The 26905-nt window shown below is 38.8% G+C and overlaps 1 protein-coding gene across 14 annotated transcripts in view; it reads left to right on the top strand.

Moving 5' to 3' along the window:
• Positions 1 to 26905, top strand: part of DLG1 (discs large MAGUK scaffold protein 1) — a 151198-nt gene that overhangs the window by 7576 nt on the left and 116717 nt on the right. For all 14 annotated transcript variants that reach the window (XM_083849104.1, XM_083849114.1, XM_083849112.1 and 11 more), the window contains exon 3: positions 9825 to 9991. In XM_083849104.1, coding sequence (XP_083705230.1) covers positions 9825 to 9991 — 167 coding nt within the window. The remainder of the gene's footprint in view (positions 1 to 9824; positions 9992 to 26905) is intronic.

Genomic DNA, 26905 nt, shown 5'->3' with positions numbered 1-26905 from the left:
GTGTTTTTTGTTGGTTTTTTTTTTTTTGTTCCACCCCTCCCGCCCCCTTCTCCAAACTTCATTCCTTTGGAAAGAATCCTTCTCGGTCCTGTACTAGTACTACTTAGGGGAGACCCTACAATTAATGCTTACCAGTGGCACTTGTGCCCCTGTCAGGTTTCTGTTATCTGATGATAATAAATATATCCTTTTAAGATAAAGGTACATTGTTATATTGGCCATTAATAGTTTGGAACTGCAGTTTAGTTACTTGGAGAGGGTGGATAACCGGGAGTTCATATATATACATATATATATATATATTTTTTTTTTCCCGACCTAAGTTGATGAGTAAGTGCGCAGGAGGTAATATTTAATGGAAAACAATTTGGACTGCAGGAGGTGGTTATGCCAACTTTGAACTGTGTGATGACAATTTTAAATTCTTTAAGTTTTTACTGTTAACTCCGAACATAGAGGGCAAGACCCTGTGGGATTCTGAAGGAAAATTGGAAAGAGGCCATCTGAAAATAGGCTGAAGAAGCAATCAGGGAGAAGAGAGGAAAATGTGAGTGAACCATTTGGAAAATAGAAGTGGACAGGCTGGCAAGGAGCTGGACGTGTCTCACTGTAAAAAGCAGCCGGACAAGTGAGAGTAAGCAACTAGATCTGAGGTTAGATGAGAGCAGTTTCAGCTGAGTGCAAATTATGGTGCATCTGTGTCAGAAGTGGAAATTAATATTTTCCAGAGTTAGAGAGCTAGAAGTTGTGTGAGCAGAAGGAAGGCCTAAAGCATCAGACACGGTCGCTGAAACAAGTGGAAGGGTTGAGGAGGACGAAATGGGTGCTGCAGCTTGTAGCAAAGGATCCAGCAGAACAGAACCCAACCCAACGTGCATGGTGGGAATGTTGCACTACAACTTAAATTTTTCAAGACAACTTGATGGTGCACAGCAGTAATCAACTTATGTTTAAAAAGTAAACAAACAAACCAACCCTGAAGCAGGGTTCCTCATGAGGCTGGTTTTCTCTTTCCATACTATGAATACAAACATTTCTTTCTCCTGGGGGTGGGGCTGAAGGATGAATGCACAAAGAGAATACTTAGTTGGCTCTGTTGGCTTGGCAAATGAATATGAAGCTTCTCTTCACATTTATATTTTCTTGTTGATTACTAATCATCCACTTTTCAGGTCTAACATTCAAGTTTATTTGCATTAATTGGATTTTCTTAGCTTGATATAGCAGGTGAAGTAACGCAGAATTGTGACTTCCTTAGAGTTAGTACGAACTGCTTTACAACTGAAAAATGGAAATCTTGTATCATTGGTAGACTCTTTTTGCCTTACTTACATTTTGTGCATCTATTATATAGGGCTGCTAAGGACTTGGCAGAAGCCATACATCTCAAATTGCTCTGAACTGAAATAACACGTTGACCTTTGTTTTCCTTTCTAGAAGTTTTAAGACTTAAGTTTTAGCTGCTTCAGCTGCTTTAGCAGCAGGAAGCCCTAAGCAAGAAAGATCCTTTTTTTCCTCCCCTCTCCTAGCTATTGAGACCTGTGTAATTCATAAGTGGGTGACATATCTTCCCAGCCAACCTATAGATAACCAAGCTGTTAGCAGGCTTGTTTATGAAGCTACGTGTATTTGGAAAAGTCAGGCTTTTGCATCTGCTGTATTTGGATGAATATGTTTGATAAGAGGCAGATGAATGAGAGATGACAAAGGAATTGTTCATGTAGATGGATCTACAGGTGAAATACTAAGCTGAAATAAGTCAACTTGTTAAAGAATTCGTAAGCTCCGTGATCACTTGCAAGCCTGAGGAAGCATGGTTGCAGTCAGAGGCGTTCTTCTGAGCAAAGCTGGTATTAAAATGCTACGTGCTGTAAAGTCAGTATGTTGATGTAAATGTACCTGGTGGTTTTCTGACTTCTTTGACATTGGCTGAAGTTGGTTTGTTTGCCTGCTGGAAAGGCAGTACCTCATCAATGTCAGTGTAGAGTTTAACTATAGCTGGAACGCACTAATGCTTGAAAACAGGTTTCACTTCAAGTCTCTTTTATGCTGCTTCTGTGAGACTCAGGCTGAGGAGCTCATTATTAAAATGTCCATGTCGAACTGTAAGGGCTTGATTTCCAAGTAGTGTGATCTTGTAGGAACTCAGAGTATTAACATAAGGCTGCAAGGTATTTCTCTGAGTTGAGCATCGCCCACCTGGAACAGGTATTGACATTGTGAGGAGTTCCATGAATGTGTCAGCTTGGTGTTCAGTAGCAATCCACGTCAACTGAATGGTAGGAACATTTAGGAAAGCAGTTAAGAATAAAACGGTGCTGATTATGACGACAACTGTAAAAAACCTAGTTGTGCTCAGTTCTCTCATACAGGTTATGGTGTTTTGGTCTCTTCCTTTCCTGTGGTCTCAAAAGGATGGAGTAAAAATAGAAAAAGTTGGAGGAACAACAACTTGGTGACAAGAGGTAGCGGGAGGCTCCTGCACAGAGAACGTCAGAGAACGTAAGTTTTAGGACACTCCAGCCTAAAACTGAGCAGCACGTAGAAGGGTAATTAAGGATGTATCATAACTGGCATCAGACAAGAACTAAGGGGCATCAAATGAAGCACGTCATTAGGTGGAGCTAAACCCAAGGAATGCAGGCTTTTGGATGCTGCATAGACTGCCTTCTCCAGGGCTTGCTTTGAGTGCAGAAATTCAAGGAACAGGAAGCTGAACATATTTGCAGAAGAGAAAGCCATTGATGGGTCCTAAATATAGAGCCTCTCAGTGGCTTAAGAAATCTGCAGATGGCAAGTCTTTTGAACTTACAAGCGTATTTGAGGAATATTACCATGTTTGTCGCATTCATGTATTTTTAAAGATAAATGTTATGATCACAACTAGCATTATGGACTAGATCCAGTGCAGCAACTCGCGTGTGCTGATCAGAAGCTTTCTGACATTTGTCAGTTTTCACAAAAGTGTTCAAAGAAAAAACAGTACAACTTTTCTTTTTTTTTTTTTTCCCTCTTTGGGAAAGGTGGAAGATTGAGGGTATACTGACCCATCTCTCTGGAATAAGATAGGCTTTTAAAACAAATTACAGATTGGGAATGAATTTTGAGCTACACTAAGGAAGTTTTTTACTGTTAAATGCATTGGATTTTGAAATACTTTTGTTGTTCTTATTTGAAGAAGGCTGAAAGTAGCTGATGAATGCTTACTCATATTACCTATATAGCTTAATTTACTCTCGAAGTTTTTGTAATGATTGAAACAGTTTTTTTTTTTTGTGTCATCTGTGGAAGCAATTGTGTGCAGCTCTTTTGTTGCCCCATTGCTGTTTTTCCTCTCTCTTTAGCTGATCCTTCTCACACTCAGGAGGAGTTTAATTATATCTTGTGGACAGGGGAGGTAGTGGGAAGGGATCACCACAACATCTCCAAAAGATTCTTCTGGGTTAGTGGATTAGAATGCAAAATAGGAATTGAGTTTATTAAAAATGTGCCAACCGAAAACAAAGATAAACTTCCTAAATTAATTCTTTGTGCACAAAGATGTTAAATGCATTAAAACTGAAAATCTCTGAATGAGGGTACAATTAATGGCATCTCTATTTGGTGCATTAACTTGTGTGTGTTGTGTTAAGTTTATAACTTTGTAGTGTATGGCATAAGGGCAACAGTTGGCTGTTTTACCTGTCCAGTGCAGTCTGTTGCAGTAAATGTCCGTGTTTTAGTCCATGAAATGTTAAGCTTGTCTGGAATTTCCTGGCGTTTATTTAAGTAACACCTCCTATAACCCACAAATGGCCAAGATGCTTAAAGTTTAAAAATGCAAACCCTAAAAACAGTCGATTACTGTGCTCATCAAATGACTATTTTTAATTAAAAGAAAGAAAAAACTAAAAACTTTTTAAAGTAGTAAATGCCAGTGAAATTTTAGCTATTCCCTTGATACTGTAACATTAAAGGTCCAATATCAGGGTTTTAAAATAGAACCTGAAGAACAACAGCATGTTAAAAAATAAAAATCCAGGGAGTTGCTTAATACTTGTTGGAAAGCCAAAAGCTCGTATCAACTGTCTTTTGTGCCTGTCTGTAACACACTTAGCCAAGTCTGAAAACGAAACTGACTTTGAACTGTAAGCCACTATAATTGTGTACTTTAGCATTTGCTTCATGTTACAGCCTTTCTCTGAAAGTAGTGTCCAGTCCCTTTCCAGAGAGAGCATATGATTTTTATGAGTGCAAAATAGTGACTTTACAGGTTGCAAATGCTGTACCTGCAGGACTTCCTGAAACTCAACTTGGAAATATAAGTAAATTCAGAGCATAAGGGGCTTGGGAGCTCTTGTTCTTATTTTTTTGACCTTTTAAGGGGTAATTTTTGAAGACTTATTACTGGATTGGTTTTGCATATGTTACCTGTGATTCCCATGCCTGTGTAGTTAATACTGAGATACTGTAATCATCTCAATTCCTTTCTGGTCCTTGCTCTGGCTGATGCTGGTTAATGTAAAACGTTGTCTGCAGGCGTGTGACCTGCAATTATATATGCTCGCTATTCCTTGTAATTGTTAAAGGAGGTTTGAGGTATACTATTGGTTTTATTGTGTTTTGGCTGTTAGATAACTTCAGTGTTCCATCTTCAAAGTTCCATCAAAAGAAGAGCAGCAAACTGTTTATCCTTGTTGAACTTCTTATGACAGCTTACTTATCCCAAAAGCTTACATCACTGCCAAAGTTTCCTTAAAGGGCTCACAGAGAAAATCATAAAGGTGACTGGAGAAGATCTCTTGTCTGTTGCAACTTGAGTTCTCAGAGATATGGGGCTGGCATCAAGTGTATAGAGATTAAATCTTACCGCAATCCAGTGTTATATATGGCTTCATTTTGAGATGTTCAGGCAGTTTACCAATCTGGGATATGATTTGTGATGTTAGTTTTATTTGAATAAGGCTAGGTGCTGCACTACCTGTACTGTTTACTTTGTTTTTTCTAGTTGGAGCACTTTGCCAGTTGGTTGCATTCAAGCTGCAGACTGGGTTGCTTCAGATCCCAACAGATCATTGCACGGTATCTCCACATGGGCACCAGAAAATGCACCTTAAAGGCGAAGCCAAGAATGCTAGCCTGAAGTCATAACAGCCTAATCAGAAAGCTATTATTAGTCACAGCGATATCAGCATACTTTGTATTATATGCTGTTAATATTCACAAGCTTTCTTGTACCTGCCCCTTCCTGCGGTGCCGTGCTCACATTCCCACTGCCTTAAGGCAGCTGGCTTCAGCCACGGAACTGATTTGCTGGGGGGACATGGCAGGGAATGGGAGACTGGTGCTGCGAATCCTTCCCTGGGAGATGTGTGATGATGGCTTCTTCCTCCTCGCTGTTGTCATCTTGAGGTTGCTTCTGTTTGCTAATATACTCTGCACATTATTTATTCATTATTTTGCAGTTCCACATTTGAATTATTTTCTTTGTGTGTGTGGTGTTTGACACACGCTGCATGACTGTTGTTTATTCTGTTGTCCCCCAAACTCTTCTTACCCAGTTCTCAGTGTTGTTTTCTGTTGATCAGTTAGTGAGTTCCTTCCAGTCTTGGAGCCTCTGGTGTCATCCTGTGCCTGTATTTTCAGGGCGTGTGCTGTCATCCTATGTGTATGCTGCTTTTTTATTCTAGGGCCATAGGTAACCAGCTCCCTGTAGGATAACTGCTTCTTACTGCTGTCTACTAGTTACACAAACACACATGCACGTGTGTTTATATTTTATATATATAAATAATATTTATATACATAAATTGTGTATGTACTTCTGTATGTTGTATGTATAGCTTTTACTTAGCTTCGGACAGTTGTGTGATATAATACCTATTGATTCCATGTATATTTATAAATTATATTGATTATATTATGTATATGCAAATTTAATATGTGTTAGCTGTGTGTATTCGACATATATAAGAGATGTTACACCATAGAATTGTCTGAAGCTAAGTAAAATCTGCACAAAATAATTAAGTTACCTGATCTTTAGATAACTGCTGTTAGAGCTAGACAAACTAAATCAAAGCTGCAGGCAGGCCAAGACGAGTCCAGGGGCCTGGTAAGTAGCTTAACACGAGGCCTGTGGCCTGTTAGAAGTGATGCCAACACCTTGTGTATGGGGTGTCACCTTTCCCTTAAGAAAATGCAGTTGTATGTATGCCATCTTTGACTTGCAGAGTAGCAGTTCATGCATAGGTGAAAGCAGAGAATAACTTCAATCAGCTTTATTTTATTAACTGACTGTACTAAAACCATCCATTTCTGCAGGAAAGGGATATGCACAGGCCTTTGCTTCACAATGAGGTTTTTAGAACGTACGCCCATCATAAGTGATCCCAAAGTGTTCAAGAGGCGTTTGGATAATGCCCTTGATAATATGCCTTAACTTCGGGTTAGCGTGCAAGTGGTCAGGCAGTTGGACTTGGTGATCTTTGTAGGTCCTTTCTTACTGAACTCTTCTCAATATTTTTTAAAAAGTCTACTTTCTGTTGCATGTATTGCAAAAAGCATCAGACAAGCAGAAGTCTTGTGTCTAATTTCTGAAGAGCAGGGAAGAAATCTGTCTGAAGGAATGGGATCGTGTTGCTGATTGCAATCCTTGTCCTCAGAGACAGAACCTCTAGACTGAATTGACAAAGACTTTTCAAGTGCCATTGACCTTACTTAGTTTAGGAGGGGCTGTAAGAATTGATTTGCTTCAGCACTTCTCCTGCCCTTCCAATCACTGTTACGGTTTTTAGTGAATCTGGAACCCACTTGCAAAATTCATTTGGGTTTTGATTAATTTTGGTAGACGACAATTTTTTTTTAAGAGTGAGCAGTTTTATCTTCTGATGTATCACATTACCAGTGAATAGGAGCCTGGCCAAAGAATGAAACTAAGATGAGGGCAGAATAGGAGGGGAAAAAATTTGCTAGCAAACTGAGAGGATTGTTTGTTACAACTGCTTACCTTCTTATGGGACTGATAAATTAACAACAAAAAAATGTTTTCTCTTTCATGTCTTAAAAAATCCCTTTTAGTATTGGTGCTCTGTTACTTCCTTCGTGTATCGACTTCTACTCTCGACGTCATTAAACATTGCTGATTTGGCTTACTGTGCTTTTACATGTAAGCGGTCATGATTCCAGGAGGATGAAATTCTTCCCTCAGAGGGTGCTGAGGCCCTGGCCCAGGCTGCCCAGAAAAGCTGTGGGTGCCCCGTCCCTGGAGGTGCTCAAGGCCAGACTGGATGGGGCTTTGAGCAGCCTGGTCTGGTGGGAGGTGTCCCTGCCCATGGCAGGGGGGTGGAACCAGGTGGTCAGTTAGGTCCCTTTCAACCCCAGCCATTCTGGGATTTTCCCTGTTGGCTGCTATTTTTAAATGTCAGCTAGCTGTTCTAATGTTCCCCTTCTAGTTAGAAAATGCTTTGTTCAACTGTTCTGTGATCTCTGATTGGAATTTTTTTTTCTGTAACTTAGTTTGCGTCTCAGTCTGATAGACGTGAAAAATGCACACTGAACTTGAAGAATGAATCTAATCATAAATGTAACCTAAAAAATGTATTTTACTACCTGCTATCTACAAGAACTGGGAAAATGTCAGAACTTTTTATATGTTAAATAAAAATGCATCGTCAGATTAATAAGAGCTCTTTAGATGTTTTAATCATGCTCACATGATAAAATATTTTTGTAAGCTGACACATAGCAGTAGACTAGAAGGAAAAACCTTTTTAAGGTTGGACTTAGTATGTCTTAAGTTTCTGGCTTCACAAAAATGTAAGCATCCACCACTTATTCCTTGTGTACTTGAATGTATTCAAGGTGCACAGACTGCTTGGCTTAATGTTTGCATTCTGAACAGTAAAAATGTAAATTAATGTTTCCCTTTTTTAAAAAAAAAAAAGTATTGTGTAGGCATCAAGTTCTTAGGAATTTTTTTTGGCTTTTGAGCAAGTTCAGGATAAACAGAAACTAATCCCAACATTAAGTGGTGTGTGTATGTCTGACAGCTTTCAATAGTGACTATACTGTTGTGTCCTTCATAGATGGAAGAGTGGAGGTGAAGTGTGGGAAATAACATGCTTTTGAAACAAGGCATTGTGCAGTATGAATAAATGGCTACCTCCGCTGGCAGTGAGACTTAAAAGTACCAGAACTGAGGATAGATGCCCTAGATTTCTGCTGTAAAACACTTGCACAAATAAGCCCTTCCCATAAATAATGTAGTAATCTTCATGTCCTGGTTGCTGTGGATTGCAGCTGCAAGATCAACCTAAAACATCGCTTGTTTTAATATACAAAGTACTGTCTATCGGGGGAAAAAAAACTTGGTATGCTTGATTGATGTATTAATGTTAATGCAGCTACAAGACAAATTTGTCACTGTGGGAGCTAATGTGAAAGGTTTAAAGGCAATTTGTATCTCTTAGGCTGGTTTGCTCCTGTATATCTAGGTCACCTATCGTCTTTGGCAACCCTTACTGTTTCTTCCAATCAGCAGCGCTAAGAGCAAGTGTAACTTTAAAAATTAATGTAAGTAGTCGATAGGAATTTGACTCTTGCTCAGAGAAAAGACGGAAATGGAAGCTGAGAAATTATACTTTTCTGAACTTTTAAAGAGTGGGAGTACAATTTCTGTAGCAAAGTCTAAGTCTGGAATACCACCAACAGTAAGATGTCTCTCATTTGTGTGGTGTTTCTTTTGTGGTGCAACTCTGTCTATAAAGGAATTAGTTACTGTGCCTGTTACCATCTCTGGGCAGCTGCTGAAAAGCTACAAAATTTTGTGGATTTGAACCCTCCTTATTGATGGCTGGATCCTATTTACTTCTTGGGCTAGCCTTGTCTGAAATGTTTGTCTTCTGTGAAGTTGGTGTAATTAAAAACATTAGTTATAACTCCTGTTTATCTTTTTTTTTTTTACTTTCAAGAGGAGCTTAAAAGCTTTATAAAACATATTCTTTATCTGTCCTTGCCTTATCCTATACCTTTTCATATTTATATTTTTTGAGCGATTTTAATGAGTGCTTATAGTGGCAGTAGCAAGTTCTGGATGCTTATGCATCACCCTTGATGCTTCTTTAGATTGCCTTTTTTTTTTTTTTTAGTGGATAGGATGTCAGTAGAAAATAAAAACACTAAACTAATGCAGCCCGATTCTTTTTCCCCAGAAATTTCCAGTTGAGCCCTCAGGGTTGTAGAAAAAACTATTAGTTCATAAACATAACTTGTAATTCGCACTGTTTAATCCTATTTCTGTTGCTTGAGTTATCACCTGTTTTTTCAGCATATCTTGATCAATCTCATTTTTCCTAACTTCTCTTAATTTGTTGTTGCTGATTCCAACAGTATACTTGTATTTTTGTGCTTGTTTAATTAAAATACATACCACAGAAAAGACCTTCTAATATTGGCCTTAAACAGGAGATATCAGACAACCAAAGGCTACATTATTGGATGTTATATATACCATGAACTGAAACAGACACTCATCTCTTCTACTACTCCACTGCAGTTATTCCATATGCTTCTGCTGTTCCTGCTGCAGCTCATGCTGCCAGTAGCGGTTCTACAAATGGCAGAAGCCTGAAGTGAGTGGGGACACGTAAGCGCTGAGGTATGGGGCATAGAGAGAGTTGTGTGTCCTGGGGGAAAGGTCAAGTGGTCGTGGTGATATGGCTTCATCCGTAATACGCAGATAAAGTAGTAGGTATCTAATTTGTTTTGTGGGATGAAAATGTCATGCTCAGAATGTCATAGGCTCCATAGTTACCATCTTCACTGTTTTTTTCCCACATCTTTAGATATTCAAGAATTTTATGAAGTGACCTTACTGGACAATCCAAAATGCATCGATCACTCTCAACCATCTGAACCAATACAGCCTGTGAACACCTGGGACTTCTCCAGCCTTCCAAGCACAACAGTGACATCAGAAACACTGCCAAGCAGCCTTAGCCCAAGTGTAGAGGTATGTTATCTGTTCTATTTTTCTGATTGAGACTATTAACTCAACTTTCCTACATTTCCTTCATTTTATAAAATACTTACAGCATGAAGTTCAGTAGTCCTAGAGAATTGAACCTTCGGAATGTTTGATAACAGATGCATGCGTTTTGCTTTGTCAGAAACTTGTTTATGAAATGTACCATTAAGTGACCATTGAATTGGATTTACACTCTCAATTTGGAACTTGACAGGTTTAGTATGCATATACCCATCAATATCAACTGCTCATCAGTCACAGCTTCATGAATAACTTGGAAGATTTAAAGCCATAACTTTTTGATAAGAAAACTTTTCCGTTTGTAAGAAAGCTTCAGCTATTTATACAGCTGTGTTTTTAATAGAAGGGCTTTTTTGGGAAATTAGATGAAATCAATTCTCACTAGTGAGTGATAAGAAAACTGAGCAGGGAAAGGCACATTAGTGTATATTAGTGAACAAATTGAATATGAGTCAACAGTGTGCCCTGGCAGCCAGGAGGGTCAACTGTACCCTGGGGTGCGTCAAGAACGGCATTGCTAGCTGGTCGAGGGAAGGGATTGTCCTGCTCTGCGCTGCTGCTGCCTTGCCTCAAGTACTAGGTGCAGTTTTGGGCACCACAGCGTAAGAGCGACATAAAACTGCTTGAGTTTATAAAGGAGGACTGCAAAAATGGTGAAGGGTCTAGAGGGCAAGATGTATGAGGAGCGGCTGAAGTCACTTGGTCTCTTCAGCCTAGAGAAGAGGAAACCGAGGGTAGACCTCATCATGGCCTACACATTCCTCACAAGGCGGAGCAGAGGGGCAGGCCCCAGTCTTTTTATTTTTTTTCCTGGTGGCCAACAGTAGGACTCAAGGGAATGGCTTGAAGCTGTGGCAGGGGCAGTTCAGGCTGGGCGTTAGGAAAAGGTTCTTCACCGAGAGGGTGGTTGGGCAGTGGGACAGGTTCCCCAGAGCAGTGGTCACAGCATGGAGCCTGCCGGAGTTCAAGAAGTGTTTGGACAACGCTCTTAGACATAGGGTCTGATTTTTGGGTGGTGCTGTGTGGAGCCAGGTGTCGAACTGGATAGTCCTCATGGGTTCCTTCCAACTCAGGAAATTCTATGATTCTATGTATTGGAGCCAAATATAGTCAGTGTGCTTGTTGCAAACAGTTCTGTCAAACTTTTTCTTCCTAACCTGGTACTAATTCTCCTGGTAGGAAGAAATGGTAAATGTGATAAATTCTGACTTCGGTACACTACAGGTATGGTTTAACAGGCTCTATATTGAGATTATTTATCTGATGAAATTCCTCAGGAGTGCATCCTAGTTTGAGTTATTAGTGAAAATATCCTGATAAAATTATAAATAGAAAGAGAATGGTGTGTTGCTGCTTCAGAAGCAAATACTACAGTGAAGTTTTGAGCAGCTTAAGTAATTAACGTGCAGGCTCTAGTTCAGCTGGATCAAGTCCTGAGCTTGGGTTCTAGTTGTGTAGCACCCATAGAGGTTGAATATTTAAGGAGTGGTTTCTTGGAAAAGGTAAGGGCTGGTTGTGAATCTTGAAGGGAGTCTGCCATGTCATGTTAATACATGAAAAGACACATCTTATCAATACGGGTGTGTGGTATAAAGCCTTTCTGTTCTACTTGATCTGCGTAAAGCTATGCTGGAAGTATTGTCTAAATCAAGGTACTATGTTGCAAAAAATACAGAGAAGTGTGGTAAGTCCTTAGAAAGAGACTGGTGAGGAAGATCTGAAGCTTGAAAAAGAAATGGAGAAATAATTGGTGCTGTATGAAGGAAATGAACACTTAATTGGGAAACGGACTTTTTTTGTTTGTGGGCAAATATAAAAAGGAAGATAATATTTTGTGCTCTATAGTAATAGGCTTAACTAAAATGTTTTAAATGTCTTCTTAAGTGCCAGAATAGTGTTTTTTTTTTGGGGGGGGGGGGGGAGGAGGTATCTCCCTCATTGAAAGTCTTCAAAGGCGCAGTATAGCTCTATCTGTCTGAAATGTTTTTTTCTAACGCATCTTGGAACAGTGTAATGGACTTGAAGATTTATGTCCCTATGAAACAATTTTGGTCTTGCTAAATGTGCTTATAATTAAAGCAGCTGGATTGTGAAGCAAGTACCTGCTGCTGTGAGATTTGTGTTAATGGTGTTCCAGCCGTAACATGCATTTTGTGCTTCGCCTATAGGGGAAACCTGCTGAAATCCAAAGTGTAGAATAGCATATTGTTAAATTCAGGCTTTGTGATTACTCACACTGCTCTGAAACTGGGAAGCTAATTCACTAAAACCTTGCTTGCTTCACCACCAGGAAGTCCCCAAGAAGAAAGACTAATTTATCAGCTAAAGGGTGTTCTTGACCCTGTATCTTTCTAAATGTTCTGTATGGAAGCATGTAAATGTGTAAATTAGTTACCAAGTTGGCATCTCTAGATTTTGTCCTCATGTGGTAGTAGGCTGCCAGTAATAAAAGGACTTGTCCGTGGCACAGCACCGATGACAACAGACATGCTGTTGTGGCAAAGTGACGAGTGTGTTGAAAGGAAGAATGGCCTAATTCGGGAAGTCTTACTATAGATATAAGTATATGGCCTGCTGAGCTATTTGCTAGATGAAGCAACTGTTTTTCCTGTACGGTCTGGTGGTCCTGGTATATAGTGTTACATGAACAGAACCTGATACAGCGTGGATTACTTTGTTATTCTTCTAAGTGGCCCGGATTTGGACATTTGTGACAAAGCCACCTGTCTTCCTTGAGACTTTTTGTCTCAAGTATCATGTTAAAGTCCAGCAGTTGTTTGACCCTCAATATATGAGGTAGGTCTTACATATACTTTGACTATTTAAAAGCTTAGTTGTGTACATTGGTGCTGATGCTAGTTTCAGTGGAACTTTTCTCAGTCTGTCACCTACAGTAAAGTTTATCTCATATTTCATTAGTTAGAATACTGCTTGAGGAATGCAGTTTTTATGCATTACAGTTAGGTAGATGGACCACTTTGAAGTGTGGTAGTTCAGCATTCATTTAATTTGCTTTTTTAGTGTATGTGTAAGTCTTTGTTCAGCTTTCAAAAATGTATATAATAATCATTACAGTAAACATGTAGTCATGTACATATTGCCAGTCTTAAGTTTTTTACTGACTGCTTTTTTTCAATACCTTTCCCTCAATATTTTGAAAATTAGAAGAAAAACCAAAAAAAACCACCAAAGCAATCAAATAAATGAGAAATTATGTATCGACAGTCTATAATCTGCACGCTTGCTATGTGTAGTACATGAAGGTTAATATTTTTACTCTGTACAACTTGATGCATTTTGGTTTCAGGAATACTTCTTTCTGAGGTACTTTATTTTTTTTAATACTTAGTTTTAGTCAACTCAAGGGTGTAATGTTACTGCAATGCTGGTACAGCACGTGCAAACTCTAATGATTTTTGTTTGCTGAAACTAGAGACCAGGGGGAACTTGAGTTGAGTGTATCTCACTTCGTTCATAGCTAGCTTGTTTTTGAACAGAAACTGTCACTTTTTAGATGTGCAAGGCTGCTGCCCAATTCAATATTAGTTCATTAACCAGTTATGAGATCAGCATTCCAGATGCACTTGGACGTTATTTTAGCTCTGTTGTATTGCATGCCAGGCTGGTAGGACTGTAAGTGATGAGAATGGGACAGTCTTGTTTTCTTGCTTGCAAATTGTTAGCTGTGGATGCCATACCTTAAATCTTGTTTCTTTTGCCTTAATGATACGTTTTTGCTGTAGTTACTCTGGACCAAATGAGTTTTCTTCCAGCTGACACTGGTGTATGCAAAAGTTGCTTGAGAGTGGGAATATAATGCTTCCCTGAAGTGATTACGGGTTGTATTACAAGAACTCTTTCTATGCAGCTGACTCTGGAAATGACTTTTTAGCAATGTGTGCTTGTATATATACATAGAGTAGTGGTATGCAAGCTTAGGTTGCCTGAGGACTTTGAATGGAAGACAGCAGAGTTGTTTTTGCTTTACTCCTTCTGGATCAGAAGAGTGGATTTCGTAGTTCCCATAGGTACTGTACTGTATTAATGAAAGTTAGAGCTACAGATTGCAGTTCTCCTGTTCACAGCAATCTGTTTTCCTTTCCATCCTTTATATTTCCTGGAACCACATTTGACAGCTTTATTTCTTTTAGTTTCCAATACAAAAAGATAATGAGGCAAAAAAGGAGAGATTCAAGACAGTGATGAGCAGGGAGGGAAAGTTAATCCTTTCAGTACTAAGGACTAGAGAAAGATGTATATCATTTCACTTTGAGAAGGTTCAGGGGTCCATACCATTTCCTTACGAGCATTAAATCCTGAGTTTGTCTGTGCTAGTAAAGCAGCTAACAATCTAAAGCCGGATCGCTTAATGCTAGTGGTAGTGAGAGAAGTGTCTGCGCAGGAGAAGCGTGGTCTGTAAAGCTGTTTGCCGTGATCTGTAGTGCCATCTGTAGGTGGGACAGTTTGCATTCGAGAAATACGTGGTGAAACTTGAATCACTGGTAGAAGTCTCCTTTGACCTAATTGAATAGCGTGTTGCTAAGGAGACGGTTTTGTGATGTGTTATTTAATTCTTTCTTTCACGTGTGTTTTAATATTTTGATAATTTAAATTCAAGGTGAATAGCAGAAACTTGTTAATTTCTCTGATTTGAAAGTAACCACAGTAATTTGATTTTAGAAGCTGGAAGAAAAAACAGCCCCCCTCAAAAACAAACAAAAACTTGTCTCAAAATAAACGTTTTGGCTTAAGAGGTGGAACGTTACTTAGATTGTCTTACTTATACAGTTAGGCTAACAGATCTCTGTGTTTAGTGAGTAATGGTGGCTCAGGTGTGGTTTTCCCACACTTAAACAAGAGAGTATCTGGCTTACTGTCTTCTAAGAAAGTAAAAGAGGATGTAAGGTAAGAAAGCTGAAATTATAGACTAGTCAGCTAAACGTCAGGCCACGACAGGGTGGAATGAAACTGTCTAATCATCTTGGAATCATAGAATGATTCAGGCTCACTGATGAGACTAGATGGCTAAGAATTTCATCCAGTGCAATCTTGAAAATCTCTAAAGATGGAGAGTCTAAAACCTCTCAGGGCAAGCTGTTCCAATGCTGGACTGTCATGGAGGGGAAAAAAGGGGAAAAGTGTTTCCTTATTTCTGATTGAAATCTCTCTTCCAATTTATTTCTTTTCCCTAATATTTGCTCATCATGCAGCATGCACGTGTCCCTGTTGTCTTGGAAGTACTAGAAGGCTACTTTTAGGTTCTGCTGAACCTATTTCTCAGAACTAAAACAAGACCAGTGCCATCATCTTCCCTCAAGGAGTAAGCTTCCTTCCCCCTCATCATGTTAATGGCTCTCTGCAGAGCTTGCTCCAGATTATCAACATCTTTCTCATGTTGGGGCGCCCAAAATTGAATGCAGTATTGCAGGTGCATCAATAGAAGTGACAAGCAGAGTGGAGTCATAGTTTCCCCTGATACTACTGACTGTGCTTCTGCTAATGCAGCATAGATGCTGTTAGCTGCCTTTGCTGTTAAGCATACTGCAGGTTCACGTTCAACTTGTTCAAAATCTGTAAAAAGAAAGACCAGTTAATGTGGATATTTTGAACAGAAGTAGGATTAGGCTAACCTAATTTTCTCCTATGTGGGAATTGTTCTTGTTGGCAAAGCAAGCAGTAATGTCTTTTTAACCTTTGTAAGATGTTTTTGATAGTTCTGTGTGACTTCTTAAGGTGAGCTAATGTAGTCTAGAAGAAAAATCTTCAGAGGTATGGTTTCTAGTGGAATGAAAAAAGTCTGTATTTAATGGGCAGTAGCAGTTTTTCCATTTCCAAAATGGAAAGGTGTTATCAAATAGCTAATCAGGATCTTAGAGGAAATTCCTGAGAAGAGTCGCACAGAATGCATTGCTAAAGCTGCAGGATGCTATAGTTCAGTTTCTGTTTCCAAGTTGTGCTGACTGCAATATCCTCATCTGGCCTTTACAAATACAGTCAGTTGTACCAGCCCTAATAGCAGGCTGTTCCTGGAGAAATTACCTAGACCTGTCACACTATCTTCAAGTGTCTTCTTTGCCTTAATGCTTAGAGAGACTCACTGCTGGCTAACTTGACGATATGTCTGACTGTTGTACACCCTGTTGTCATGCTGTTGCTTTAGGCTTGTATTTATACATGTGTGTTGTCTGTTATTTCAACTATGTTCCTGCAGAAATAGCACGCTTGTTTTTTTGGCTATCTCTTAATGTATGGTCTCAGGACTTTTGGGCATCTCATTGCTTTCTCCATGCTAACTTCTATGGTAGGGAAATGATATTTGGCTTGCTATGTATTTTTCATTCTTGAAAGATCTTGAAATCCAGGCTCTTTGTCCAAATCCGAGTATTTAAGTCAGTTCAGAATGCATGCACAAACAATAAAAATCTGTTATTTATGAAAACTCTCCTTCATTCAGAAGTAAAAGGAAAACTTAAAAAGAAATTGGATGAATTTGATATCCAATTGTGGGTTTTTATTTTATTTGTAATAATTACATTGTGCACCCAGGTTCTAAGGTGGTTGGATTAGGTTACAGCATCTTAAAGTTTTAATGCTTTCTTTGCTAAAGGAACCGAGAAAATACTTGCAGTGATGGTACTGCTTGATCTTTAACTAGGTCTTTGAAATCTCTCTTCAGATCTGCTGAAGTTGGGCAGCTGACATACCAAAAGCCGAGCTGAGCCTGCTTCTCTGGTTATACCTGTGACAGCTGTATGCTATACAGGTTTTCTCATAGACTCCGAGAGCAAAGTAGCATTTAAATAACCATATGCGCTTTTAAAATTTGGGGATAGATGAAACTACCTGCAAAATCAGTATTTTTCCAAAGCATTGCTTTCATTTGCTTGATTTATTCAATGTATGTATGTTATCTGTGCGTGAATTTTCTTTTAACTGTCTGGTGACTTACCTAGTAGAAGGAATCTCTCTCACTGGTAAAAGAATAAGCCTGTGAAGACACAAGAGGTGACTGCCAAATATAACCTGAAAGAATTGGTAGGTACTTCAAGATGAGCAAATCCCATCTCTTTCCTTTGTATTACTCATATAAGTATCTCATAAGTATCATGCTTTGTTTTTTTTTAATGTCACAAAGATAATGTATTTTCGTTTCACCATTTCTGGTGAAACTGAATAGAATGGCTGTTGCTGATTGCTGCTGACCCATCAAGCTGACAGGACAGAGGTTTATTTTCAATAAATGAGTGACATAAGGAGATTGCAGTGCTTCTTACAAATCCAGTAGCATAATAGTGATTTTACTGGCTAAGAAATGCTTACTTGGCTACATGACACGAGGTGTATTACTCTTTAGTGTGTTAAAGGTGCAGCATTTCTTGATTTTGATTCAGGTTTTGGTGTGTCCTTGAAGATCTTTCTGTTGTTCCTCACAACACAATTCAAAGGAAGGAAGTTTCTAAGTTAATGTATTGTTTATTTACAGTAGTTTATATTTTGTTTTGCTTACCTAGTTCCTTTTCTTAAACAACTTTTTTTTCTGAGCTCCAAAATTTAACACGTGCTTGGTCATTCAAGGAGTTTTAAAATTTGTCCCCAAGTAGCTATACTGTTATTTCTTATGATAATGCAAAATCTCATGAATGCTTGACTCATATTTTCAAATCTATCTTCTGTGAGTAATATTTCCAATGAACAGTCTGCAGATACTGTGTTTTTGGGCTGGGAAATGCTTGTTTATGTGCAGCTCTCCTTGAGAGCTTATCCATCTGTGTATTATATTTATGAAAATGTGCATTGGTATTTGCTACAAAATTTCTTGCTCTGTCAGTAGGGTACGTGTGATTGGTGTCTTTTTGTTCTGCGTGGGTTTTGCCTCATGACAACATCTATTTACTGGTAAATAACTTTTCCACCCATTTAAATTAAAATGCACATTCTGTTGTTTGTGCTTAGCTGAAGATGAGTTTTGAGGGCTGCCAGGCAGGGCTTTAAATCAAGCGTAGTAGTGTACTGATTGGTAAAGGGCTCTTATGTAGCTTGTTCTGGTTTGTACAGTGGGTGTCAGTACGTTCAAGTGTGCTTGTAGTAAAATCTCCGTGCCCTCTGCTTGGAAACGTTTAGTGTGCCCACTCATAATCTATGAATTCTCAACCAAGAATTGCTTCTTCATATTATCTGAATTGGTCTCTTCTTCCACAGCTCATAGTCTGAATAGTCAATCTGAGAAGTTGTGCCTTTTGTGGCAAGGCTAATGGGCCTCAGGTCTTGGTAAAAGATGGTTGAGAGTGGACAGGGAAAAAATGTCATGATGGTGATCCTTAGTTCTAAAGGATTCCCAAAGAAAATGAGAATTAAAAAAGGAGGGAAGAGAAGAAAGTGATTGCCCTGGAACATAAACCAGTTGTAGCCAGGATTAGTCTGTAGAAGCTTAATCTTGGAACAAGATGGCTGAGAGAAATTTGAAAAAGCATCGTTGATTTTTGCCCATGATGTACAGAGCATGATGGGCAGGCAGAGCTTGGGCGTACTGTTAGGAACTTGTGCGGTGAAGTTTGTGCAAGGAACATGCACGTGGACTGCATGTCTTGAACTGGTCATTGGAGACATTTCTGGGCCAGGCACTGGATATGTGCCAAGCCATCTAAAAATGTATTTGCTCTTTTTTTGTCGTCTTGGATGCTTGTGCTTTATCAAGTTCTCTGTTCAAAGCACATAACAAGCAGTCTTCTCAACAGAAGACCTGGGAAATTCAAGAATAATTTGCATGTCGATACCCTGCATTGAGCTATGAGAGTATTTTTTCTTCTGGCAAAGGAAAGTCCCAACAGCTTAACTAACTGGTGCTTTGCTTCTCTGTTTTCGGAAGAATCTCTGTTTTCAGAGACTTATACTTCCGTCTGGATTAGCCATATCAGTCCAAAAGATGCATGTTTTTCCCACTGATGCTTTGCAGTAGTGAAAACTTTACTTAGGTATTCATACTAGAAATATTTCTTAGACTTCAGAGACAATGTGAAGGTAATAACAAGTATCTCTGGCTTGACTTGGACACATGAGGTAAAAGTCATGGTCTTGATGGCTGCATGGTATGGGGTTTACCTTGAAGTTCTGTTTAAGCTGAACTGAGTAGTTTTTGCTAGCATGTGGTTTTCTTGCTTAATGATTTTTTAAAAAATTTTGAAATGGGAGAACTATCTTGTAGTGTCTTCCCTTCCTTGTCCCTAAATTAAAAAATAAAATGCATAATTTTAGGAATAATAGTTCTTACTTTCTACCTTTTTTAACTTTTGGCTTTTTTCCTTCCCTTTAGTATACAGTATGGTGTAGAGCCAGGGAGTCAAGTGGAGTAAAATTGCAATTTTTCTGCTGTTACATCTGCTTAAAGGGAAAATGGCATTCTTGTTCTTTGATTTTATAGCTGTCTTGAGCTGAAGCTTGCCAACCAATATTTGATACCATTCAGTACATGGGGCTTCTGTTGTGTATGTATGTGCTCTCTAAGCCTCCGGCCACTTTCTCAGATGTAGGCTTAGATTGAAAAACTCATTTAAAACACAGCTAATTTTGGTTTTGGTTGTAAGACACGTTGAAATGTGTGTGCTTCATTCAAAGTTGAGAAGATGCATACCTGTGGATAAAATTTGACTTTCAATGTTGGTGTGCGTGCAGTAGCTGCATTAAACCTGAGATTGGTGATGACCATGGTAGGTGGTGGGCTGCAGCATGTTACGGTGGTCTTGCAGCGGGGGAGCGAAGTGTGAGCCCAGTAGGTGCTGGGACAGCTACTTGTCTAGGCGTTTAGTAGGCTGTTACTAAATTAAGCTTTATTGTTCTAGATGATGTGATGTGAAAAACAGCTCTTTGAAGGACAAAAAAGGATAGAAAACAGCCTTGTACTAACGCAATGCATACCAGAGGCTACTTGGACTTGATTTTGAAAGTTGTTTTTAAACTTAAAGAGAATAGTGAGAATGCCCTAGGTAGATACCTAGAATATTTTAGACTTGTTTGCTGATGTGAAATACAGTTTGACTAGTTGTACGTCTTGTGCTGAATGTGAAATAATACAGATGAGATTTTAATAGTTTGAAATAGTCTATTGAATGGTTTTCAAAATGCTTCCCTGTGCAGGTAGCAAAGGTGGAGAGAGAGACCTAACAGGGCAAGGTAACTGAAACTGTGTTAACTAGTTGCTTTCAATTCTTTGTGTGCTAAATTAGTATAATGAGATTCTTACCTGTTTATGAAACTGCCAGTTTAGTGTTACTTAGTATACAGACTAGCTTTTGTGCCCAAGTGTTTGACTTTTCCCAGCTGTGCTAATTGGGCTGAGAAGACAATGCCTGTGCACACAAACTTTGCCTTGTCACTGCATTACGGCATTACAAAAGGAAATGAAATTCTAGGTTAATTCAAGGCTCAAAATAGCATTTCTCTTGCAATATGCATTACTCTTTCCTTGCCACTTTCTTCTCTCCCTGTTCTACATGGAATATTCCATTCATTACTGCCTAAGAAATCGGTTATTTTGCAGTCTGCAAATGCTGAAATGATGTTAGAGGAGAAATGCTTGCTTCCAACCATAACTATTTTTGAACGACAGCTTCATTCTGGAAATCATAGCCAGCTAAGAGAAGCTGAATTGAGATTTTTTGCTGTAAATAATTTTGTATTGCTTTTCATCAAATGATTCCCTATGACTCTCATGTGTTAGGTAATCCTGAAAGAGGAGTATGTGAAACAGAATATGAGGAGGCACTTGCCTGGTATGGAATAAGACTTGACATCTTTTCTAAGATATTTTCAAGGATAAGTTCAAGATTTTCAGATGTAGATAATCAAAATAGGTTGAAAATCTTTCATGAAACTTAAAGCATTTGTATTTTAGCTTGCTCTCCTTTTTTTTTTTTCTCCACGTTGTTTCTACCTCTGATTCCAAAGGGAATCCTGGCACACACTGTACTATTTTAACCATTCAATAAGTGTGCTTCTCCTCATTTGAGATGGTGCTTAGCTGTGATTGGAAATAAACCTTTTAAATGTTTGGAAAGATACCTGCTATGCTGAAACAATGGATTGCTTGTGCATTGTAACAACAAAGGTAAGATGATAAAGCTTTTGATTAATGCCTGTGATCTTAAAAGTTCTGGAACCTTTCTTTCAGGGTTTGCTTACCTGTAACAAAAATGTCTTGATTGTTTCCTAGTGTTGATTTTTTTTTTAACTTTAAATGTACTGATTGTGAAAATAAATTCTGTAGTTGTTGCTAAGAACAGTCACAGATCTTAGTTCTTCTAAGAGCTGATCATGCACATTGGAAAAACTCGTGTAGTAGAATGTGTTTTTTTGTCATTTTGCAGTTAGGTTCTTTGCTATTTTAGCACATTTAAAGAGTGAAATGTTAAAGGAACTTGCTTTTTATTCTGGAATGTGGAAGTCCAAGTCATGTTTTACATAACCTTTATCAAAGATGATAAATCTGGGAATTCCTGCTAGGGATGGATATATATTTCAATATATTCTGTAATCTGGGCATCTTGCTGCTTTGAGATGAAGAGACACAAATAGTTTAGTGTCATTACTTCTGTACTAGGATGAAGTTTTGTGCGTGATTGTTTTGAATACAGTCCACTTGTAACTGCTAAAGGAAAAACATGATGCATAAATGGAATGTATAGTAGTAGTGTGCTTATGAAATGTGGATAGATTAGGCTCTTTTGTGTGCTTTTAAAATATTTTCATTTTTGTTGTTGTTGGTAAAGTGGTGTTCTATATTGCTCCCTTTTCCATGGTTGTTCAAGTAGCTGCAGGCTTAATTGTTTACTAAGCTGCTCAGGCTTTCGGCAATATCTTTAGATAATTTGAAACATGAAACTTGTTTAATTTCTTTCTGTTTCTTGAGAAAGAGGTTTGTATGAGCATCTTTAAGAATATTGCATGGGTTTAATGATAGCTATTAAAATGCAAGGTATAGATCCTTATGGTTCTGTGTGACAAAAGGAAGCATAGGCTGACTGGAATGGGTGAAGTTACCTTGTCTGTCACCAGCAAAGGGGTCTTCCTGGTGTTTAAGCTGTGCATTTTTTGGAAGTGAAACATTCTTTAAAATCACAAGTTTGATTAGTTACGTTAGTTCTTGGTGTTGCTGCTGTAATTCCTTTAAAATACTACCTTTTGGTGCTCTGAAACTGGGATCAGATGTTAATTCCTTGACTTTGGTTAAATTCATATGTACCTGAATTTTGCTGTGTGTACTTTGCTTCCCCCTCCCTCTAAAATAATTGTCATCTTTGTCACTGGGCTGCTTGACTTTAGTTTTGTGTGTTTGTTTAGTTTCCTGTACCTACTTGTTTGAGAGCAAAAAGATAACTTATCCTGAAAGTTAAGCCAGATGATAATTTATTCTGGGGGAAAAAAAAGCATTGTTTTTTAGTACGGTCAGCCTAGCCCTATGAGGGCTAATGCTTAAATCAGCAAGTCTGTTCACAGAAGTGCTGTATGGAAGAGGGATGAGATCACCTTTCCTTCAACAGCAGTTAAGATTGGTTTAGACTGGTCATGCATTTCCACCTGGAGCTATCACCACCTAATCCTTCCTGTCTGTTTCATGTGAAGCTTTGGCCCCATTTAACTTAAATGTTACTGTAGTGCCTTGCACTTTAACTAAAGCTGTTTATTTAAACTGGTGCTTTTAAAAGGACTGTTTGCTTTCCTGTGAACATCAGTGCATCTGATGACTTGAAAGCTGTAATCTAATGAAAAATACATTCCTTAATTTTGTGCTTGAATCTACTTCTCTGATGAAAAGGAAAATGAATGCATATGACATTTCAAATCAGCATTAAAAAATGTATGATAGGATTAGAAATAGTGATAACCACTACCCCTTTCTCCTAGTTGAGTGGAGAAATATTTGAAACAATTCATTGTTATTCTTTATTACAGTATAGCAAAGTAAAGAATTTGGTCAGGGAGATGAGTTTTCCAGTGAATTTGAGATCTTTCAAAATTTGATCTTTGATAATTCTGCTGTGCTTAATTCAGAATGAAGATGTATTCGTGATGGGCAAAGAGGTCCTTGAACTGCTTTGTTTTTTCTAAGGTCTAACTGATTTACTTTGCACTCATCCAGTGCAAAGAATAGTGATTAATACAGGATTTTTTCTCTCCTTATGTGGGCACATTTGGTTTCATGTAGGTAGGCAAATTTGCATCACTGCAACCATGGATACTATTAAGAGCAGGCACGTGGGCTGTGCTTACAGTAATGATTTTATTTAAGTAACAGTTTTAAATGAGTACATGACACTTAAAATATACAGAATATGAAAAATCATTAATTTTTTCCAGAACAGCAGTTTTTGAGCAGTCATCCTTGGCTTGGTTGTTCAGTAGTATACTTTAAGTAAAATAGTTGAATTTGAACAAGTGATTTAGAATGTCCTTGAATAATATTTCTGGTAAGACAGCAGTGGAAAAGTGATTTTTGTACTGTTTTTGTTTCAAAACACTGAGAAGCGTACTGCTTTTGGGCAATACCAGAGCAGTATCTGTCTAGTCCAGTGCCTTGTTTCTGACAGTAGCTGAAACACGGTATCTTGGTAAGGGGGCAGTATATACGTGAGATTCCCCTGTGTTTACCTTCAGTACCTCTCTCTGCCACCTAGTTTGAACATCATCTCTCTTCCTGCAGGTGCACTGCAACAAAGGGGTAAGGTTTGTTTTCTTTGTAACCTCCTCTTAGACATGAGAAGCCTGCTGCTAGCTCAACCTGAAGCTGCTTCTCTCCAGGTTAAACAAGCCCAGTTCTCTGAACCTTTTCTTGGTGTGCTCCAGCCACTTAGCTGTCTTGGTGGCTTTTCGGCATACCTGCCCCTGTATTCCAAATATGATCTAATAAAGTGTATGAAAATGCTTTGTAACTTCTCCTATGCCAGTGTTAACTTTTTGGAGGTACTGTGGGTAGAAAAATGAAAGACTGACGTTGGAAGGAAATAAAAAGTGATGGAGACAAGGGTGTGAAAATGGAAACAACTACAGTATAAGCTTTGATGTGTAAACCCGATACAGAAATCACTTGATGGGCCCAAAGGATACTTTCTTAAAGTGGAGCAACAAATCCTAGAATTTTGTGAATTTAAAATCGTAGAGATCAAAACTCAGTTACACGGGAAATAATTAAACTAAAAGCTTAAGAAATACACTGAATGTTAAATTAGTCCACAACACCTCTTGGAAGTTGGCACATTTAAGTGATGTGTCATGATGGGTTTTGGCAAGGAACTTCATTTTGCCAACATTTCTTGTGTTCACTAAAATACAAATAGCTTTCCAAATATATTTGATTGGATTGCATATAAATCATAGTTATCCGCTGAGCCAATTGAGTAGTGCAAATAAGGCAGCGCTTTGCTTTGATATGCCATCTGGTTAGAGCGCTGAAGGAATGCGTACAGAACCAGTCATCATAAAAACTTTGGGAAGTGAAAAAAAAAGACTTATACATTGCAGTAACGTTGGCAGTGTCAGCAGATGGTATGAAATTGCTCCTGTATGTAATCTTGAAGCATAAAGCAGTGCCAAAGAAACAGCTGCCTACTAGGATAGCTGGTAGGTGTCAAAACCAAGGGTGGTTGCCTGCAGACTAAAGGATTGGCTGATCATCATTTGGAGCAGGAGACGAGGTGTGCTGTTAAGAATGAGGAATGCATGTCGTAGGTGGATTTAAAGGTTATGTGACAAAAATGAGGAGGAATACAAGCAGAGAATACTGATTTTGTAGTCATACCAGGCGAAATGACATTCCCACTGCAGGTATTTGTTGTGGTCGTGAGCAAGTGCTTTAAAGACTGCTTGAAGTTTTACTGCTCAGATCAGACTTGCCAGGGATCATACTTCCCCTTGCATGGCAAGTAAAGAAGCCCAGGACAACATGAGGCAGCATGAGGTCAGTTAAGTCCAGAAGTTATAGCTAAAGCAACACTATATTTCATTTTCCATGGATGGAACAGAAAGGTGACTTGTGTGAGTTCCAAAGATGGATGGGCTTGTGCATAATGAGACAAGTGAAGACATCAAGAGCGAGGAAGAAGTTGGCACAAACTGACAATGGTGGACATGATAAAGTCACCTGATATGTAAAATCTGAAAAGCAGGATGAAGAAAGCATAAGAAAATAGACTAGTGCAAGCCATTAGGAAAAAGATTGTCTTGCAGCATATCAATTACATGGATATAGTAAGCTTTACGCATTTAACTTCTTTTTAAAAGGAATTTTCTTAAATTGTCATCATTCTGTTAACATGATGCTCTACCAGCTGCCAACAGTTTGGCCCAGGAAATCCTGGAGTGAGAGGCAATTACTCTGTATTTAGTCAGTTTGAATGGCTCTCTTTTATATGGACCTGTCTATCTCACCAAAATGCACTTAAACTACAGCACAAAGGTAGCAGTCTGTGCCACATGCTTCATATACTGAGTATCCTGAGAGAGAACCTTTGTTCACCTGCATTTCCGTGTTCTTTCTAAATGACTCTAAGTATTTAGAAACTATATCTTTTCCAGTAACTTTGGGTTTAACAACTGTGTAGCTTTTCAGGCAGGCACATCAATGAAGCTTGTATTTGTTCAAGTGTGAGCCCTTGAAGAAATGGGATAATTGGACCAATGCTTGTTGTGTTTATGTGAAGTTGATGGGCATTACCTGAAGCTCTCGAATGTTTGTCCTCAAGTTTGTATTTATTTCCCCTCCCCTTTTAAAAGGAAAAGCTGCTAGTTTATACTACAAATAAGTGGCAAATGCATTATCTGGCTATTGCATCAGTTCTGTGCATGTTTGGTTAGCAGTTGATCGAAGAGCAACAAATGGCTGTAAAATAATAGTATTTCCATCTCTGAGAACATATGGGCTATGAGTATTTCCAGCTCTCCATGACTCTGAGAACATGGTGTGGATTATATTTAGGTTGGAGGAGATGCTGTGAATGCAGCAGTAAAAAAGGGGAATAACTTCCTGAAATCAATCCTATACAAAAGACCCCTTCAAAGCATTTTCTGAACTCCAGTTGCCCTTCTGGAACTGTGAATTTATTTCGGAGGAGCCGGTGATCTCAGCTTGAGTAATTTTTCAGGTAGGATTAATGGGAGTAGCAGAGTGAAGCATTCATTCCTAATCAGTTTTGCTCTGTAGCCCTTGTTTATTATGGGAGAAGAACTCAATCTGTAGCTTCAGGTGTGACACTGAACTGATGTGTCAGGTTGCTGCAACTGAGAGTGCTTCTACCCCCTTTTCTTTAATGCTCACTTACTAGGAATGCTTTTCTGCTGGCTGGTGAGTTAAAGCAGCTCATGGAAAAGTCAAATGAGCACTAGAGCTGTTAAAAGGTAGCTGCTGGAAAGGAGAATTTGATTGTTCTAAGCTGTTATATTGCCTCTGCTGCCTCTGGAAAGGCAGGTAAAATGATAAGTCTTTAACAGCTCAATGCTCTGGGAAGGAGGAGAGGAGAGCACTGGGGAATCAGAGGAATCAAAACGTTTGGTCTCCTTGTCTGCTGCTCCTGAAGCCGGACCCTCAGAGTGAGCAGCTCTGGCATAGTTTCCTGTTGTAATGAAAACAGTGGGAGAAAACAGTGGGTGAATAAATGTAGGGTTGTTCGTAGTTGGACATATGGTCCCTAGCGCGATTCCTTCAGCAGGGAAGGGTATTTAGGTTTCTTTGTACCAAAAAATAAACCCACAAAAAGCACACCCCCAACCCAAAACCCAACAGTGTTTCCTGTCTTACTTGAAGTGAGATTTCAGGATGGCTGAACTTGCTGGCTGACTTGTCTCATATGCCACTAGTCAGTTCTGTCTTACTAGCTGGCACAGCGCATGATG

Source organism: Anser anser, assembly GCF_964211835.1.
Source record: "Anser anser genome assembly, chromosome: 9".
In the NCBI taxonomy this organism is placed as follows: Eukaryota; Metazoa; Chordata; class Aves; order Anseriformes; family Anatidae; genus Anser; species Anser anser.
The sequence above is the reverse complement of the archived record's forward strand: the minus strand, read 5'-3'. Positions and strand labels throughout refer to the sequence as shown.